The sequence below is a fragment of the Melopsittacus undulatus genome, chromosome 2, assembly GCF_012275295.1.
Source record: "Melopsittacus undulatus isolate bMelUnd1 chromosome 2, bMelUnd1.mat.Z, whole genome shotgun sequence".
In the NCBI taxonomy this organism is placed as follows: Eukaryota; Metazoa; Chordata; class Aves; order Psittaciformes; family Psittaculidae; genus Melopsittacus; species Melopsittacus undulatus.
This window is the reverse complement of record NC_047528.1, coordinates 104,445,447-104,464,620: the sequence shown is the minus strand read 5'-3', so window position 1 is coordinate 104,464,620 and position 19,174 is coordinate 104,445,447. Positions and strand designations below refer to the sequence as shown.

At 41.7% G+C, this 19,174-nt stretch overlaps 1 protein-coding gene across 2 annotated transcripts in view; it reads right to left on the bottom strand.

Annotated features, from left to right (window-relative positions):
- Positions 1–607: 607 nt before the first annotated feature.
- Positions 608–19,174, bottom strand: part of PTGFRN (prostaglandin F2 receptor inhibitor) — a 68,094-nt gene continuing 49,527 nt past the window's right edge. For both annotated transcript variants that reach the window (XM_005144477.4, XM_031045021.2), the window contains 3 exons: positions 12,563–12,670; positions 5,505–5,810; positions 608–4,120 (listed from right to left, as the gene is read on the bottom strand). In XM_005144477.4, the coding sequence (XP_005144534.4) occupies positions 3,954–4,120; positions 5,505–5,810; positions 12,563–12,670 (581 nt within the window). In that variant the 3' untranslated portion in view covers positions 608–3,953. The remainder of the gene's footprint in view (positions 4,121–5,504; positions 5,811–12,562; positions 12,671–19,174) is intronic.

Here is a 19,174-nt window from a genome sequence, read left to right as displayed (position 1 = left end):
TCTGCCTCAAGCAACTTCCTGTTGGAATGCAAGTGTTGGTTTTGGCTGGAATAGAGTTAGTTTTCTTCACAGTAGCTGGTATGGGGACTATGCTTGGGATTTGTGCTAGAAACAGTGTTGATAATGCAGAGATGTTTTAGTTACTGCCGAGCAGTGCTTACACAGAGTCAAGGCCTCTTCTTCTCACACCATCCAACTGCAAATAGGTTGGGGGTGCACAAGAAACTGGGAGGGGATATGGACAGGACAGCTGACCCCAACTGACCAAAGTGATATCCCAGACCATATGGTGTCATGGTCAGTATGTAGAACTGGGGAAAGTGACTCCTGACCCTAGGTAATCAAAAGGAAACTCCCCCAACAGTATATAGTGGTGTGGAAACAGGAGAGACTCAAAACAATTATGTTCCCCAATTCATCACACAAATGTAGAGAAATATTTCTTACTGCAAAATAGGACTCATGCTTATTTTACAGGGGAAACAGTGCTGGAAACAGGGCTCTAACGTTTACATTTGATACCCTTGTCTCAACAATAGTGTCTGCGTACATGCAAGGTCCAAGAAAAGAACTGCCACAGCTCAAACATCTTGGGCCACAGGACAGATGTAATTAAAAAGGCTCACTCTTTATTTTAAACATAAACAGAAACATTTTACACAGCATTGTTAGAACTATTCAGTACCTGCATTCCAGATTTGCGCCAAACACTTTATTTTATAACTTTGAAATTAAAATGAAAGAAAGAAAATATCTTGCCCTTCTGCTATATGATGTTCAGGCTTGTCCTGGATCAAAATTCCAAGTGTCTGGAGGAATTTATCAGCTTAATGAAAAGATGTGGCAATGTGAAAAGAGGAAGATGTGAGCCCTTACGATACTTTGACAATACCACAGGTTGCAGCAGGAGAATATGGATGCTTGCACTGAATCTCAGGCAGCTTACTCTTCTGAAACGCTGAAGGTTTAATACACTACCAGATGCACACACATCTCCACTCACACAAACCCTGGTCACAGGAAATAATAACAACAAAAACATGAAAAGTGACCTAGATTTTTGTTTTCATTAAAGATAAGATTTCCACTCCATTTAAAAAAAGGGGGATAATATAAAATTGGCACAAGTAGAAGGAAACCTGGTGTGATTAAGTCTAGCCCCTCAGCTTCTAGCCTTCCAACTACAGCAAACACAGGGTGGAAGGGGATGCAACATTGCCTTCCAAGAGGCTGGCAGCAGTACGAGCTAGCAGCAAACTTGCTTCACTTGGAATGACAATGATGGTTTGTTACAGGCCATGAAGGAATGTCAGCATTAGCTAAGGACATTGGGACCTTTCACTAGAGGAGCAGGGAGTCCTGACCAAAATAACCCTGAGTTTTTTCCAGCAGGGAGAAAGTGTGCTATGTTGTGTGCTTGGGAAGAGCTGGCAGTTCCCTGCTCATTCATTCCCTAATTATTGCATTACGGTCATGATCCTCTCTCCCTAAAACTTAACCAAGAGCACATAAACAAGGAGTCAGAGTGTGACAGATGGCTGTGCTTCGAACTTCACTGCTACATCCCTCCCAAGATGCCCCAGTGCCTCAGGCCTTCTGTAAAGAAAGCGGTTTTTAATGCAAGAAGGAAAATGCAAGATTGCACTATAGGAGACAAACAGGAGAGGAACAAAAAATCTTTCTGTCTAAGCAATATCCAAGTGAATCCTTTCCTCAATTCTGTTCCTTTGGAAAGCATCGCTACAGATTTCTGGGCCTTCACATCTAAAGCTAGATACTGGTTCTGCCCTGTTCCTCAGCAAAGGCAGCTACATCTGCCTCCAGTATATGCCTTTTCAGAGCTCTTTCAGAAAGGAAAACATCAGGTCAGAAAGAAAAGTTGCTATGAATGTTCAGGCAAAAGTCTTTCAGAGATTGATAGACTTTGGGTGTCCCAGTTTTGGAATATTACATCAAGTGTCTTTAAAGAGTCAAATGACAAGCTGCAAGCCCCAACTCTGCAAATCTAGTCTATTTTGAAGATGCCTCATGTTCAGCTTCAAAAAATCACTGGATATCTCTATGCATACATATGTATACATATGTGACAGCATGCATGTTCGCATACAGGAAGCAGAACAGCCTTCTGGACAAAAGCCTTATGTCAATGTCAGAACAAAGGTCACAATGCAAGATGGGGGAAAAAAACCCAAAACAACCACAAAACTTACTGCAAAACCTCCAGTTTTGGATAGCTATTGTGTTGACGGCAAGGTCCCACAAACACTAATGCTAAATGAAGCCTTCATGGCACAAATAATAACCCTCCAGCTCCCCTGGAATATACAGTGAGATAAGGTATTAGTGAAGCAGATTGTCTAATACATAACTAATGTCTAGACTGGTAACAGCACACCACAGACACTATTTTCCATGGATGCTCTCCTTCAGCATCTTTTATCTTAAATAAAAACAAAATAATCTTGGAATGATTGAGCCCTGGCCTCAGCTCTACATTTCTGACCCTCCTCAATGCAAGCCAAGCCCCGGCTGGGACATCAGACTGCAGTGCAGTCCTACTTCCTTGTCGGTTTACATAAAGTATTGTTATTCTGACTTCTATTGCTTATAACATCAGCTGTGCTGGGAAGACAGAACTGCCCCGAAAAGGAGTTGCTCCTACTCAGGACCCTGGTCAGTATGCATGGAAGACCAAAGGATTTCTATACTAGAAATATGTCTCAAACCCACAGGGAAAGCCCTGCTGCAGGCCTGTGCAGAAAATGAGGACCATTGGAAGCTGAGGTATACTTGCTGCCCTCTTGGGCTTGCTCCTATTCCTACTCTGAGCTGCACTTCAGCTACTGCAGGTCTCATTCTGCCCACACATTCAAGGGTTACCACTGAGTGACTGGAAGAAGCAGCACTGGAGTCTGGTCTGTGCATCTGGTAACACATAGTTTACAGATCTTCTCTAATCGCTATCAGTGGACCAACAGCGGACAAAGTTCCACCTCTTTCCTCCTCCCCATAAGTCACACCATCACTAGGGGCAAGGTCTTCCAGCTCTCCATCAAGGCCAACAGCAGGCTGGGCCTTGTCTCTAGACACCACATGCCCCTCTACACAAGCAGAACAGGGTCTCAGGCACAACATGAGCAACTGTAATGGGAAGAAAAAAAGGTTAAAAGGTGTGCGAGAAGGTGGTCATAAGCAGACATCCAACAAATCTTTGTCTGAGGACTGACTTTTCAGGGTTGCTGAGTTAGCCCCTATTCACCACTGCCAAGAGCTTTAAGCACTGAAAATACAAGAAAAAAATAAGTTTAAAAAGAAGTGTCCCAAAGATCTCCAGGCATGTTATGTTGCAAACCCTTTAAAGCCAAGGTAGAGAAGGCATGCAGACAATCAGAAACCAATTATTTGCTGGAACAGCCTCATGAGGAACTAGTAGAGGAACCTTCTCCATTCTTCAACCCAGCACAGAAAAGTCTGTGAGATACCAAGGTGGACAAAGGAAGGGAATAGGATGGTGTGATGAGGGTGGAAAGGAAAAGTAGATTGGTTAATACAATGAAAATCTGACATTTTACCAGCCCTTTTCCCACTCAGCATCCTGACCATCATGTTTTCATACATCTATTCAAAACCAAGAAGAGGGGGAAAAAACTAATCAAACAGAAAAACCTTAGTGAATTTTGTCACAGGGCCCCGCTGAAAGAAGACCCAACAGTTTGCATATTAGAAGGACATGATCCCTGTGCAGAAAGTGCTGCTGGAAAAGAAGAATTCCAAGTTGATAAATATGTCCTGAATGCTCTTGGGGCATGATGTGTAACAAGGAGAAGCTTGAGGTCCAAGCTGCAATCAGAGAGGAAATGCACTGTCTTTTCTGGGCCTGCGAACAAGTGTCTCAGCACAATCCAAGAGCCCTTTGAGTCTCTCCCAAAATATAAGTGTGTCTGGCTCCATGCTTAGTCCATCTCCATTGACATTAGCCGGCGACGCTCTCGTCTTGTTTCCTGTACTTCCTTCTTGCAGCACCAACGGGAGCTGCAGTAGCCAATGAGGCAGGATAAGAGTCCAATGACAGTGGCCAGACCAATGCCAATCAACAGGGGATACTTGAAAGCATTCAAAACTGAAAGAGGAAGGCAACATCATTAGATATCACAGAGAAATTCAGAGATTTTTGTTCTTTCCTTAAAAACAAAAATAAATAAATAAATCCCCCAGTATTCACTTACGGGCACATTATTTCAGAAAGAAATGACACAGATTTTCTTTTGGGGTTCGAAAATTAGCTTTACTGGACTCCCTTACTTCCTCACCTTCATTCTTTCTCTACCACTTCTTCCTCCATCGTTTCAAAGCCTCAGGGAGGCTGGAAGCATGAGAGAAGCCTTGGAGTGAGATAGCAAAGCAGAACTAGTTCCAAGGGGTATCCCATCACCTCTTCCTCCAAACAAAAGCCTTACAAGCTTCCCTCATCAGAGGCAGACTGTGGCTGCACTCTTTGTAGTTTGTTTCCAAATGACAAGGAGGACTCCTTTATGCTTTGCTTGATCCCTGTTGGTGTTCAAGGCCAGGTTGGATGAAGCCTTGGGTGATATGGTTTAGTGTGAGGTGTCCCTGCACATGGCAGGGGGATTGGAACTAGATGATCTTAAGGTCCTTTCCAACCCTAACTATTCTATGATTCTACTTGTACATTATATCCACTGCCACTCACAACCCTGTCTAATCAACCTCCAAAGTTGGTACCTAAACACAAAATTTGATTTGTAAGCACCTACTGCTCAGTCAAAAGGCAGGGTCAAGAACTGTAAGGAGTTTGGAAAGTACAGCTATCATAGTTATCTATATAATAGGGAGAACAAAACTTTTGATTCCTTTCAAGTTCATGGAACTTTCCAATATGACATTTCACAGAAATATTGAGAAGAAAGCAACTAGTTCAAAACCCCTCCTGCATTAATTTTCCTTAGCTACATGCTGAAATGCAGCATCTATCATGCAATTTGCTTCTTATGAAGTCCAGCAACTCTTGCAACTCAGGCTAGAAAACGAACAAGGCATTAAGTGCAGGGAGCAGCATGTCTTGTGGTTAGGAGAGGGAGGAAGGAGTCAGAGCTCGACTTTCTGTTCCCAGCTTTGACATTAACCACAACACAACTACTTCAGCACACCCCATCTGCAAACCTAGGCTTCCTCATGCAGGCAGCTGAAGGGTTAACACTTGAAGAGGATACTATGCCTCAATTAAAAGATGCCCCAGCTATACAAAACATCACCAGGAAATGATCAGGAAAGAAAATACTTCAGTCTTACGACTGTGATCTCTTCAGGCCTACGTAGTCTAAGGAGCCTGGAATCAGAAGTTGCAAACAATAGAAAAAGGTAACAAAATCTGAAATTATCACAGGGACCTTTAAAAATAGTCATAGGAAATATTTTTCAGAGAAAGGCATAACAAGGTGTTAAAAAAACAAAGAGATTGTGTAAGACATGTTGCAATCTCTTACCATCCATTTTCACAGATAAAAAAATGGGTTTGGTTTTGATGTCAGGTTCCCGCTGCCATACACCAGTGGCAGATCGCACCCACGGAGTCACGACGCAGTAGTGGTTCCCAAAGTCATGGTCCTCACAGCCATACACACGGAGACGGAATTCCAATGGGCTGATTCTCTCCAGGCTGAGATCACTGCTCCCATTTCTCCTGCTCTGTGTCACAATCCCTCTCCGGTCCAGTGAGGCCAGCAAAACGGGCTCTCTGTCCAACGCAAAGGAGCGCACAGCAAACCAGAAGACATCAAAGGACATATCATCTGTGTTTGAGGACAAAGAAGAATTTAGACATGGTGGTGAGCTCTGAAAAGTATTCATAGTGTCATTCTCAGCAGAAAGATTAATCTGCAAGCAGCACAGCCAACACTGGTCTGACAGTGGAAGAAAGAAAGAAAAGAAAGAAGAAAAAGAGAGTGCTCTGAACATGTCCTTTCTAGGAGGATTCAAGTAGTGAATTGTAATGAAATGCACTGGCAGAAAGGATGCAGTTGCACAGAAAGGGTGACTTAATACAGGGACAACAAAGAGGAGATTTCTTCCTTTCCCACTTGCCATCCTAAAACTTATGCTTACTCTGATCTAAGTTTTCATCAAGCAGGCATAGTGTCATAAGCAGTTCTAGAACTATGCTGAGCCTACAGTGAAATGGGAGTAAAAGTCCTAGGTATTTACTATCAGAAAGTGATTTGCAATCACTGTCTTCATGCAGGGCCTATACAACCAAAAAGTCAGAAGACTCTTTGCTGAAGGCTCCTTCATTACATTTAGTCTGCCTAAATGAATACAGAGATTCTACACAGAGCACAAAAAATTACTTACAAAAACACAAAGCATTCAGGAGCAAGGCCTGACCATAATGCTTTTATACAGTTTTTTTTCCAGAGTTGGGGGTTACTGTCACACGTCATTAGGCATTATGCCTTGTACAATTTTTACCACCCAAGAAGTCAATCTACAAAATGCATTTGTAACACCTTCTATGTTTAACAAAGTTGACAGGCAGTCAGTGTTCATCAGCACATCTAGCTCTTCCAACGTTCATACAAGATCCTATTGACCCCTTTAGCAGACCTCAGTCTTAACCCTATTAGACTGATGTAGCAGAGTACTTACTTTAAAAGCCAGTGCTATTCTTTGCTAACATTAGCCTAGCAACATGTGTCAGAGTCTGAATCCTGGCATAACTTAGGGCATAGACAGGAGAGCCTGCTCACTCGTTTCATTTACAGGTCTTCCTTCCTGATACATCTGCAAACTGAAGGGCCCAAACTGGAAACAGAGGTTACTATTTCTATCCTGAGGTTAGGGTACTGGTAGAACGCGTGAACAGGGCTTGACCTTTTCACAACTAAAGGTAGCTCCCAGTGACTTTGGCAATGTATCAAACCTCCATTTTATTGAGGTATTGAGACCTCCAGTATTGAGACCTCTGAAGTATACAGTATTAGCAACCTGAAATTTAAAGCTTATATTTTTTCTAATTGAGCCTGCTCTTCTCTAAACTTTCACATTTGATCTCCAGGCTAATGTTAAAATTAAAGCCCTAAACCTGCTGCTGTACTCAAATTCTTTACAAGTATAAGAGCAAATGATTTTTCAGCCTCGATATCAGGCAAGTTAACACTTCAGGAAAGAAGGGAACCTTAAAATGATATTTTAAAAGTAAAGTAAAGGGACATCCTCAGCTCTGCTACGTGAAGTATAGCATCAGCTGGCCAGGCAGAACATTCCCCTTTACTGTAAACAGATTTCTCACTGTTCAGGGTATATTCAACTCTCATGTAGGTGCGCTGGTTTTGCACACTTCTTCAAAACAAAACAAAAAGGTGAGACAGCAGATGTTACTACCAGAGATGCTGGACAACCAAGCTCTTTTCTGGAACAACAGTCGATTTCCTGCCTTAGCCAGGTGCTCCAGGTGACAGCACAGAGCCTTAAGGGAGTACCTGGCCTATTTTGAAGCCCTACAGCAGGAGTAGGTCTCTCAGTCCTACATGGGGCTCAGTGTAAGTCATGTGGACCAGAAGACCTCACAGCAATCACTCCTACCTGTCATACTACAAATACTACTATTGGTTACTTGGCACAGGCCTTCTCTTGAAAGTGATGTTAATAAAAATTACCATAAACATATATTCAGTTAATGGGACCAAACTTTGACTTCTGCTTTGTGTACTCAATCAACCGTCTGTGGAAAACGGGGCCTCTACTGGAGAGAGCTCTGTTTCTATAAACTATTCGTCGTTATGCTGCCTGTTTATGCCAAATACGGTAATAACACAGGTCCACAGGCAAGCACGTTGGGAACAACCAATCCCTTCCAAAGATCATCAAGACTGCCATGAGCTCTTGTATTTGCAGATACCATAGGAGCCTATAGACACCTTTCAGGCCAAGTCTTGAACACACCATTGCACAGGCTAAAAAAGGATTACACAATAAGTCTGGATATAAAAAGGAAATACTCTAGCCTTCAGATTCCCAGGCAACTTGCTATCTCTAAAGAATTCCTTCTTTTCAGTTCCAATTAATTTGAGGTTCCTTTCCCTCCACATACAGAGACAAGTGCAGGCACTTGCTGTCATTTTGAGATAACTGAATCTATCTTCTGTAATTACAATATGGGACAACAGTATTATGCCAACATATTTTGTTAGTCAGTATACATAGTGTGCAATTAGTGACTCACTACAGACAGTCAGAGGGAGGATTTGTCTCCAAGTCGCTATCTTCCTTGAAATAACTTAATACAGCAAAGTCATCTGATTTGTTTCAATATATCCCTGGTTTTCATGCAATAAAACCACAGAAAATTTAGCAAACTTATGACATAAATCAGGTGCTTTCTAAAGATCAGTGATGAACATGCCTAGCATCTCTCAAGTGATAATACATATAGTTTTACTAACATAAAACAGGTCACACACTAGGTTTCCCAAAAGCATCTGTAGCATCCTGCACACACTTTGTATCAACGCTGACAAGTCACTCTCACAATTTTTGTCCCACACTTACAAAACCAAACCAAACCACAAGAACCACACTCACACTTAACACTACAAAGGTTTCTTTCACTGATTCCTTCCACGCTCTACAATGTTATAAGTACTATAGGGCATTTGGACAAAGTGTCCCGTATTACAGGAAAGCATAACATCCCAGTGCCAAGCTCAGAAGGCCATCAAAGACAGTGTCCTCAGGTCATGGAACTCAGCTGCTTTCATAAAGAACAAAGCACCAGGATCTGGACCCTTCAGAGCTCTGCAAGCAGAGTAATAGTGACACAACACTTCCTCTCCTCCTCAGTTAGTGAGGATCATCAGCATGTAAAGCACATCCTTATGCACATTTCAATTTGACACACAGGACTAAGCTGTCTGGGTCTTAGCTGCTTCCCTGGCCAATCACTCCTCAAAATGGGGAATTCTGTTTCTAGACCAGCTTTCAGGAACCATACACTTCCACTGCTCAGAATGGAGCTCTCTCAGCATCTTGTTACAGTACTGAATCACAATTTTAGACCCTTTTTGTTTACTACATTTAAATGAGGTTGAATAGGGGTTCCTAGACAGCTGAGGAAACCAATTCAAGCCATACAAGAGGTGAACAAGCTGGTTTTGTTAAATTCTCTAGAGTGCCCACAGCATATGTCTGAAGCAGATAAAAACAGCCATCTCCTTTCAGGCACAATAAGTAATACTTTTAAATCCCTAAGCACATAGCCCAAGAAGGGGTAGTCAGGGAAGTCTAGAGAGATCATTTGTGAAAATGTGTATTCAACAGAAATATCAGAAGCAGCTTTTATATCTTCAAGACAGAAGAACTACTATTCCCCCGACAGACACATACTCATATCAATTCAAAACACTAACCACAGCTGCCAAGCCAAAGAAGTGCTTCGTTAGATGGAGAGGTTGCTGCCATGTACTGAGCTTAGTAATGCACACTCCATTTCAGCAGGGTCTCAAAGAAGCAGAGGAAATTAAAGCACACAGCAGTCATGCCAAAATCTTTCCCATCCTTTTAAAAGCTTCCCACAGGGTAGATACACACACAGAGTATTGTGAATTACCTCTACCAGACAAAAGTCCAACCCATAAGTAACGCTTCAAGAAACAAATAGATCAATCTAACTGTAATAAAGAAGGGCACGGACAATGAAAATAGGTGATTTAACTTCTCCTCAGCTCCTTGGAAATACTTTATTTTTCTGATTGTGTATGCAAAAGAGAGAAGAGGTAGCACCTGACACCTCAGCTTATAACAGGAAGTGTACATACTGATCCACGTACATGCTTGCAAAGTTGAGTGCTTATGTATACAAGAGCAGAGCTGGCTGGAATACCACGTGTGGTCAAAGTGTTTTCCATGCGCATTAAACAAGATATCCTATCAAACTCCCTGATCCTTCCTTGCTCAAAAGAGGGACCCAAAACACAGCCCTGCACCAGAAGAGCAGATGGCCTTTGAAAGGCATCTTGCCCACTCATATTCAAATGCAATTGCTTTGCTCTCTTTTCTCACCATATTCCCAAATGGAAAGACTATGCCTGTGCTCCTGTCATCTGTTTTCTAGGAGATGCTGGCGACTCTTGCTCTGTTCATGTGAATACCTGGTATAGGCTTTCACTAACAATGTGCCTCATTTTTCTGATTGGAATGAGACAGCCCCTGTTATTTTCACATTAATTTGAAAAGCCAGTTCTCCGTTCTAGTTGTGAATTAAATTGTGATACTGATTCAGCACAGAGACAGATCTAAGATGGGATAAAGGGGAATAAGGAACTACTGAGGAACTACATCTGTTTGTTACCATATGAGCCCTTAAAGTCCTTCACCTAACCTGCTCCATTATCCCACTGCGCTAGTACCCTTTATAGCTCAAGGACAAGAAGTTAGACTGACAAAGGAAGTCTGCACATGCTACAGCTGTTGTACAGATTCCAGCTGTTCCCTGCAGCTCTTCTGCCAGTCTCATCCAGAGGATCAGCAAGAACAGTAGACAGGTCAGCTTCTCAGACCCATGGGAAAGGTACAGATAGGGCTTCTTTGAACAGAATGGCTGGTTAGCCCCCAAATCCTGCTCATTCAGCAACTGGAGGCTCAGAGCCATGGACTGAAAGGTTCCCTCAAAATCTGCCACATGGCTACACCTAATTCCAGGCATATCTGTTGCCTATGCCTCCTCTGCTCCATTACAGACAAAAATCCAACCCCAAACACCCCCCCAAAAAAACCCAACTCAAAACAAACAGAATCAACTCCCACCACTCCCCAAAACCACAAAGAGGCAGACATCTGCCATGTTCAAGATGACATTATCCATTTATGGAACAGATTGCAGTGCTGACATTTAAAACTCTGCACTGGCTGCTTACAGCCGTTGGAAACAGCATCATTTCCAAGTCTAGGCATCATCCATCAATTCAACAGACAACCACAAACCCTTACAAAGCTGCCCAGTTAAAAGGTAATTGTGCTGATGAGCAACTCCTTCAAGAGGACATCTTTTTACTTCAATTCTTTTGATTATTCTTGTCAGTACTTCTTCCCCATTTCAAGCTATCAAACACACAAAAAAACCATTACAAACCCAAATGCAACAGAGCACTAAAAGCCCCACTAAGTAACCTCAAGTTTTAAGTGCGTCAGGGATGCTAAGGTCTCTTTCACAAGGCAACCCTAAGCTTATTTTACCTGTGAAGCACCAGCAGAAGCAGCAGCTGCTCCCTGCCAGCAATTAGCGTTTTGCAAAGGAAGCCAGCCATTTTGAGTACTGCCTCCCAACAGTACCTGTAAGAGGTTGGGCACACCTCAACTTAGAAGAAGCTTCCTGCCGAGCAGAAGCTACAGAACAGACTGAGGTATAGGTACAGGGATACAACGCTGCTTACTGTGTCCAATACCCCAGGCTATGAATCTTTTGACAAAGTTTACTCGGCCTTTTTCTCCCTAGCAAGCATTTCAACAATACAATCTACAGACTTCTACAATTTTTTTCACAGGCTGCACAGAATTGCAATCTGGCAAATTGCTTCCCCGCTACACTCAGATTTAATGCAAAACAGGCACCTAGGAATTTCAAAGTGATGGTTCTTTACCAAGCTTGGTACTTCATCTCATCAGCTACTACATTGTAAGTAATATTTTCTACACATGGTTTACATGTATATTTCTAAGTTTTACATGAATCATTACATTTTTATTTAGGTATATATAGTTATAGATTTTAAATAGGTCTTTATATTCATATATACAGAGAGAAAGGGAATGACTTGAAAAAAAAAACCCTAATCTCTCTCTGAATTTAGGGCATAATAACCATAGTTATTGTCACAGCATTGTGATGAAAAGCAGCTCAAGGCTATGCTTGGCAAGCAGCTAGGTTTTGAGAAATTCTCTGAACTTTTCAGCTCTTCAAAAAATTTGCCTTTAAAGTGTCTGCTATCTTTTTCATAGCAATTATGCACCTTGTTTCTTTCACACAAAAAAAAGATGCTCACCTCTGAAGGCATCAGCGATAAACATTCATTTTTAACACTTAGGCTGCAGCAATTAATGTGTTTTTTAGACATATATTAAACCTTAAGTTAACTCTGAATTATAAAGCTGACTAGCCAAGTGACTGAGATTTGTTTACAGATGACCATTTTCTCCCAAGAGGATTTAACAATTCCTTTCCCATTAACGGAAACAGGAACAGTTTTCACAGCCCTAGTGGTTGTAGGCTGAGACTGCCAGCAGTAAGGTCAGTTGGTACAGATAGCACAGAGGGGTTTAGCTGCAAGAACACTTTCTGCTCCTCCCCCCAGAAAGTGAAACAAAACACCGTTGCTTTAAATGGGATTGTGTAAAGCAAACATGCTCTCCTGTATTTATTGAGTTCTACAGGATTTTCAATGCTGATTGTCCATTCTCCAGCCTCACTTAAGGACGTAGGGTTGCTATTGCTGGCATTATTCTGCTTGCTGAAGGTAAATGAGTTCCAAGTAAAATAATTTTGCCAAAATACCTGGGTCAAGTGCCATTCCTTCTGTTGTGATGATACACCACAAATCTGCCACTTCACCCTGGTAAACTGTTGGGTTGTCAGAATGCACAGAGACATTAAACACAGGACCTAGAAAAGAGCAACCACGATTATTAATGACAGGTTGTTATTCAGTGTCTAAAATCTTTCTTGCAATTTTTGAAATAGCCTCTGCTCATTTTTAGAGACAGAACACGGAAACAGGGATAAGCAATTGTGTAAGCTTTTGCAAAATAGTTATCCATTTTTAGCCATTAGTTCCTGCACCAAGACAAAGTACCCAAACTGCCAGACCTGTCACCCAACACAGAAGCTGCTGCCCAAATCTGGCTTTTGTCTTGCACAAAAAGAGCCAGTCTTCCACTGATGACTCCTGTAAGAGCACAGGAGTTCAGGTCTTCAGGTTAATCCAACATTGATCTTTTTTTGGCTGAGGCTGTTGATAGGAATTGACATTAGAGCAAAATTCACAGTTCAGTATTTTAACAACACAGAACTGAAACACAGGCAATACAAAAAGTGCATCTGATAACACTTCCTTGGGTTTTCCTTCAGGCTCTGCCACAGATAGCTTTTTCTGTAGAGGATGTCTCAAAGCCTAACTATACAATAACTCCGTCAGCTGTAATGTGGTGATGATATTGATGAAAACCATTAGGCTGATATGAAACACTCAAACACCATAACAATGTGTGGCACTGACTTCTGAGGTGCTTAAGTTAAAAACCCAAACTTCCCCAAATTTTGACAACAACTACATCTCTGGTGCAAAATTAACAAAACCACAACTGGTCAGATATGCCAACATTGATAGTACTGCCTATTTCACAGGGCAGAAACTGAAGCACATGTCAAAATACCCTTAGTGATTTCTCTACAAAACAAGGCAAATGAGGCGAATAGGAAGGAGGAAAGCTTATGATAATGGTGGCTTTGAAGGAAGGGGCCATGGACTCAAGAAGGAACTTGGGAGCCAGATTTACCTTTTCTAGAATCCATTAGCTGCTATCATTACCTGTCTCAGCTACCTCTGGAACAAGCAGCATTAAAAAGGACAGAAAAGCTGCTGGAATATTTGCTCTCTTCCACTCTTATATGTTACTATTTTAGTACAGGAACTGTAAATTTCAAATCCACTGAAGATCAGTGTCAAGAAAGGCTTTTGATGGAGAACATTTAAGGAAATTATCTAAGACAACCCACTTGACCCTTGCCCTCCCAACAGGTTTCTGTGGAAAGCTATGGTGATAACTCACCACACTGAATGTACTTATCACATCACTTCAAGACTGAGGTTCTGGAAAGAAACTTGGATGTTCTGTGAAGCTAGAGCTGTCATTTCTGGTGAAACTGTTCTAGACTACAAGGGCCTGGCTTGTCTTGGTCAGAACAGATTACATAGCACACTAAGAAATGAATTCCAATTACAGTGCAATAATTACTCCTGTGGCTTCCAAAATTCCCCCCACAACTTCCACAGGGAAATTGTGCTGCTCTTTGTTATAGCATAGATTTCTGACAGATCTTTCCTCTGTCCCAGAAGCAGTTGTACTTTGTGTACAAGGGAAGTATGCAAATATACAATCCTGGAGTTTTGTACCATCTTGACATTAGAAGTCCTCTCTATCATAAATTAAGATTGCAAATTACCCCACCAAGCAAGGATAAAAGGGTGATAGAGATGCAGCAGAGGTTACATGTGGACCACCAGATGAGATTCCTACGGGCTTATGCTAGAACATATTTAAAGAAATAAAGAGACACAGAATGCTTTGAAGTTCAGCTCTTCAGGTAGTGATTTCACAAGCAGGCTGCAGCTCAGCACGATGGGATCCTTTTCTGGGGAAATGGAGAGATTAATCTGATTGCTTCCTCAGCCTCTATCCAAACTTTTCCTATGTGAATTCACAATTTGTTTCCCGACATTCACACACACACATCCAAACATATTCCTGTTGCAGCTCATTTATTATTTGTATATATATATTTACATATATACATTTATTTTCCCATATATTTCCATCATCTTCTTCAGAGTTGTGCAGAAAGAAATTCAAGGTCCTAGAAGTCTAAAGGCAGCATGGACCAAGACACTCCAGCCAACTGTAACCACAAAATCCTCAAGCTGTGTGTGAAGTGTCACAGCAACAGAAAGAGACTATCAGACTCTGCCAGGAACATCCCTGCATTCACAGCACATATCCTCTGCTGCACTGACCAATGGCAAAACAGCACCATAATAATCCTAGTACTGTCTATAGCTCAGGGTCTATCCTAAGTCCCGGAAGCAAGTGAGGTGACATAATGTCAGGAATATGGGACATGGAAACAGGCTGTGTTCTAGCTAGATGCTGAAATGAACTGCATGATCCCAACTTCATTAAGCTAAGGACGGGGTGCCTCACTCCTGCGCTGGCAGGGTAAACAGGGACAGACATATAGACAGGACTTCTCAGGCTTTATTTCTAGTTTAAAAATCCAGGCATCTACTGCATCAAAGAGACACTGGTTTCAACACTGGCATGCCAACAAACCACTAATGGAGAAGGGAGTCTGAGCATCCCTGGACAAAGAACGTCACAAGGGTAAAAGCTAAGCTTGTTTGGTCACTCAGCCAGGAAAAGCCATGTATCATGGTAATGCAGCACTCCCCACATACTCTTCAGTTCTGGGTCACCAAATGCATCTCTACTCTGCCTCCCACATGAAGAGTCAAAGCTTCCTGGACTGTAAAAAGGCTGCTAGGCAGCACCTGTTCAGTCATTTCACAAATGTACTTCCCTTTGGTAAGCCACAGTTATTTCCCTATTAGGGTACATCTCCTGCAAATTACCATCTGTACCTACAGGGAGAAATCACTGCCCTGTGTTAGAAAAACTGAATTTCAACAGTGTTGAGAAATATGTCAAGTGTTGTGCTTTTCCCCTCTCCAGCTGAAGAGGGAAAACTATTTTTAAACAATAACACAGCTATGATATCTCCCTGAAAGTCATCTGCATGCCACCCTTCTCTGTAGAAGGTTTCTGCATTTGTTTGCTTTTATTTTAAAAACGCATAACTGACCGGTGCTTTTAACCCGATTATAACTTGTCTGATTAAACAATTTACTCTGGCTTCAGCTAAAGCTGTCTGGCAACAAGATGAGAGAAGCAGGAATCAGCTGTATGCCCATCTCTAGCAAAAGCAGGAGCAAACCAGTATTTGTTAGTGGATTACTAGCAAAACCATTACTTTATCTAACTGGGCATCTGCTTTACTGCAGGCTCAAGAAAAGCAGCTGAGCAAAAAAAAAACATGAGAGCAAACACAGGATGCTTCCAGATACATTTTCAAGGCTCATCAAGACCTCCCGAGAGGTCACAATGTGCCACAAAAGCCTTCTGCAATGTGTGGATCCTCTCTGGAGTTTTTTCCCACCCCTCATTACACCACAGTATTCAAGATCTGGATCTAGATCTACCATGCAGCACTTAGCACACAAAGCACAAGTGCTTAAGTTTTTACCCTCCAACACAAAAACAAAACCAGAAAAACCTCAACCCTAAGCTTACAGATGCAGGCAGCTCCCAGCAGACACTGGTCTCAGCATCACCACACTCAAGCACTCACAGCACACAAAGAAGGTTTGGGAATGTAACATGAACTCTCCCTCAATGAGTTCTGAGTTCGTGCTACATTAATACTGAGGAAAAAAAAGAACTTTAGAGCTAATGGATGATGTGCCTTTGCTCACCTCACCACTTGTATTTAACAGTTTGAAATACTGTTATTGGCACATAGTAGTCACTCAGGAGAATAAACAAACCAGAGTTTAGTTTCAATTGCCAGGATGACAGATCAAGCATGACTGTAAAGCTCATCAAGAACAAAGCTAAGTTAAGCGTAGGAAAGCTGCTCAGGACTTTAAAAGTTGAGAAATAACTGGGTTTTAATAACTTCAGGTTTGAAGACAAGCCCTCAGTTAATTCAGAAACTAAAGGGCACAGGTTTACAAAACAAACCAGCATTCTGAATTGTAAGAGCTAAGCATCAACCTTCCTGTCCTGAGTTCAGCTGTTGTAGTCATTTTTCTCCTTCTTGGTAGCCAGTAGAGTGCTGTGGTTTCTTTCACAAACTGATGGGGTTTGTATTATAGTTACTGAACTGTTCTTATCTCAAACCCATGGGATTTACATTCTTTTGCTTCTCCTCCCCTGGAGAGGACAAAAGAGGGCAAGTGAGCCAGCAGTTGTGTGTTTCTGAGTTACCAGCTGGGCTTAAATCACGACACTTTCCCTAGATTGAAATCTTCTGCTGAGACCTTTGACTTAAACTAAACCAATAAGTAAGCTTAGCTACAGCTTGTAAAACAAGTTTTATTCTTTATTAAAGTATTAACAATTCTATATTAAAAAACATCTGCAGTCAAGATAGTAGTAAAAAGTTTTCAGAGCATTTTTTGACTTCTGAAAGCTTGAAAAACACTGTATATTTCAAACAAAGCAAAGAAACTGAAGTTAGAAGTTTACTAATACAAACCTAGGTGTGCTTAAAGAGAAACAACAGTAGAGATCCCATTACTTAGGTCCCAAGTGACATTTTGGCCTTTCCTGTATCATTTTAGCAAGCTCTTTTCTGCAAGAAAATAAGGTATTTTCTCCTTACAGACATGAGCTGCCTTTATTTTCCAGACAAGTAAAGTAGAACATAGAAAGGTAAAGTAACCTGACTGACAGAGACCTAGAACAGGCTGCTCCATTCAAGATGCCTGCACCCAGTCCATTACCCAGCCAGGAGAGTGCAGTCCCTGCATGCAACTTCCCTACTTAGAGTCAGCCAACACTGCTGACCACAATGGGTAAAAAACCTGATGCAACCCACAAGTTCTGTCTTCCAAAATATTACTCATATCTGCCCTGGCATCAAATCATTCAATCTTGAACTGAGAATCCCATGACCTGCTTTCCTCCAGATAATGAGCTCCTTTACCCTCACTATTCCAGCCCTCTACCCTCTCCCTGCTTCTTCATGGAGCTGATCCCCAACAAATTTTACCCCAAGCCTCATAATAGCTGTTACTGGAAGAACCCTGCAGTAGTTTACTCTGTGGTTTCCTTTCCAGCTACAAATTAATGCACATAGGATAACAAAGCATGTTGCTGCTTCTCAACAGTGGCAGGAAAATACCACCCTTTCTTGTCAGAGTTTGTGCTGTATTGCTCTTTATAAGTTTTCATGATTAAGGTTTCTTTCCTTTAGGAATCTTTCTATTCTTCTTTCCTGAAACTGCGTATGTCATGGGGTCATTGCAGGGCATAATTTCATTTCAATTGCAAGTTTAATGCCACAACTCAGCTCATATTTCCAGCAGCTCTCAGTTTATCTCAGCTTCATCCAAAGCGAACTTGCTGTGCAATGAGCTCATATGCAGATGTAATCCAGAGTTGAAGACTTCATCAAGACACTTCCCTTAAAGCTTTGTTTTATTTTTGCCTCTCCAGAGCTTTCTACCCTCTGCTGAATGGCACAGGGCAAAGCCAGTTCAGAGCACAGTCAAGATCCAAATTGTTCTCTCTTACAACATACTTCTCAATACCAGATTAAAAGCTTCCTTCTCTCTGCTATCCTCAAAGGAAAGTAAGTAACTTCTGTGGAAATCCCTGTGAGCATATAGTGGGTGAAGCCACTCTAAACACTAATCTGGGTTGCTGGGTTCAGCATAAAGGGGATAGAAAATTAAAAGGAAAAATCCCAAAGAAAGATTTTTGATGCCAGAAAAATAAAAACCAAACAAACAAGCAAAAATCACACAAACCACTCCCAAAACAAACAGAAACCAAACAGCTGCAGGCAGCTGGAGCCACCTGATGCAGGTACCTGTGCACAGACCTGCATGAGATAAGCACTCTGATCTCAAGCAAGCTCTCAGCTACTTGACAAATGCCTTTACATTAACATTTGAGATCATTAACCAAATGGAATAAATATGTCCCTCTGCAACAGCAAGTGGAGAAAGAAGAGAGGAGGTCCCTTCTTGCAGCCAGCAAGCTCTGCCTTGAATGGAAAGAATCTGAGCAAGACATTTTCCACAGATGTTCATGGAAAAGTATTTCAGAGCACTGCTACATTTCAAGCCTATTGTGGCAGGAAACACTGAAGTTTCATGTGTGCAGTCCCCAGCTCATATATAAAAAGCTTACAGGCCTCCTGCCATTCAAATAGATCACATTGCACAATGTGTGTGCACACTGAAAAACCCTCCTTGACACATCACTCTGAGATCTGGAAGGAAGTCAAACTGGAGGGAAAGATTTCCAACACTAACAAGTTTCCCCACCCCGTATCAAATGGGAATCAATAAAAACAACTGAGAAAGAAATTCCTCCTACCACTAAAAGCTTTATATAAAATCCTTTAAGAGCTTTCTTCTTTTTAAAATGTTGCTTCTACACCTATCACCTCCCCACTTCATCTCCCATGGCACAAGATGAAAATGCTGTCTAAGTCCAGGCCTTCAGAGTATGGAAGAGACTGGAATACCTTCTGGGTTTTGAAATTATACTGCCTTGTTACATCCTCTCCAGCAGCCATAGTTAAAATGTCTTTCTGTTACAC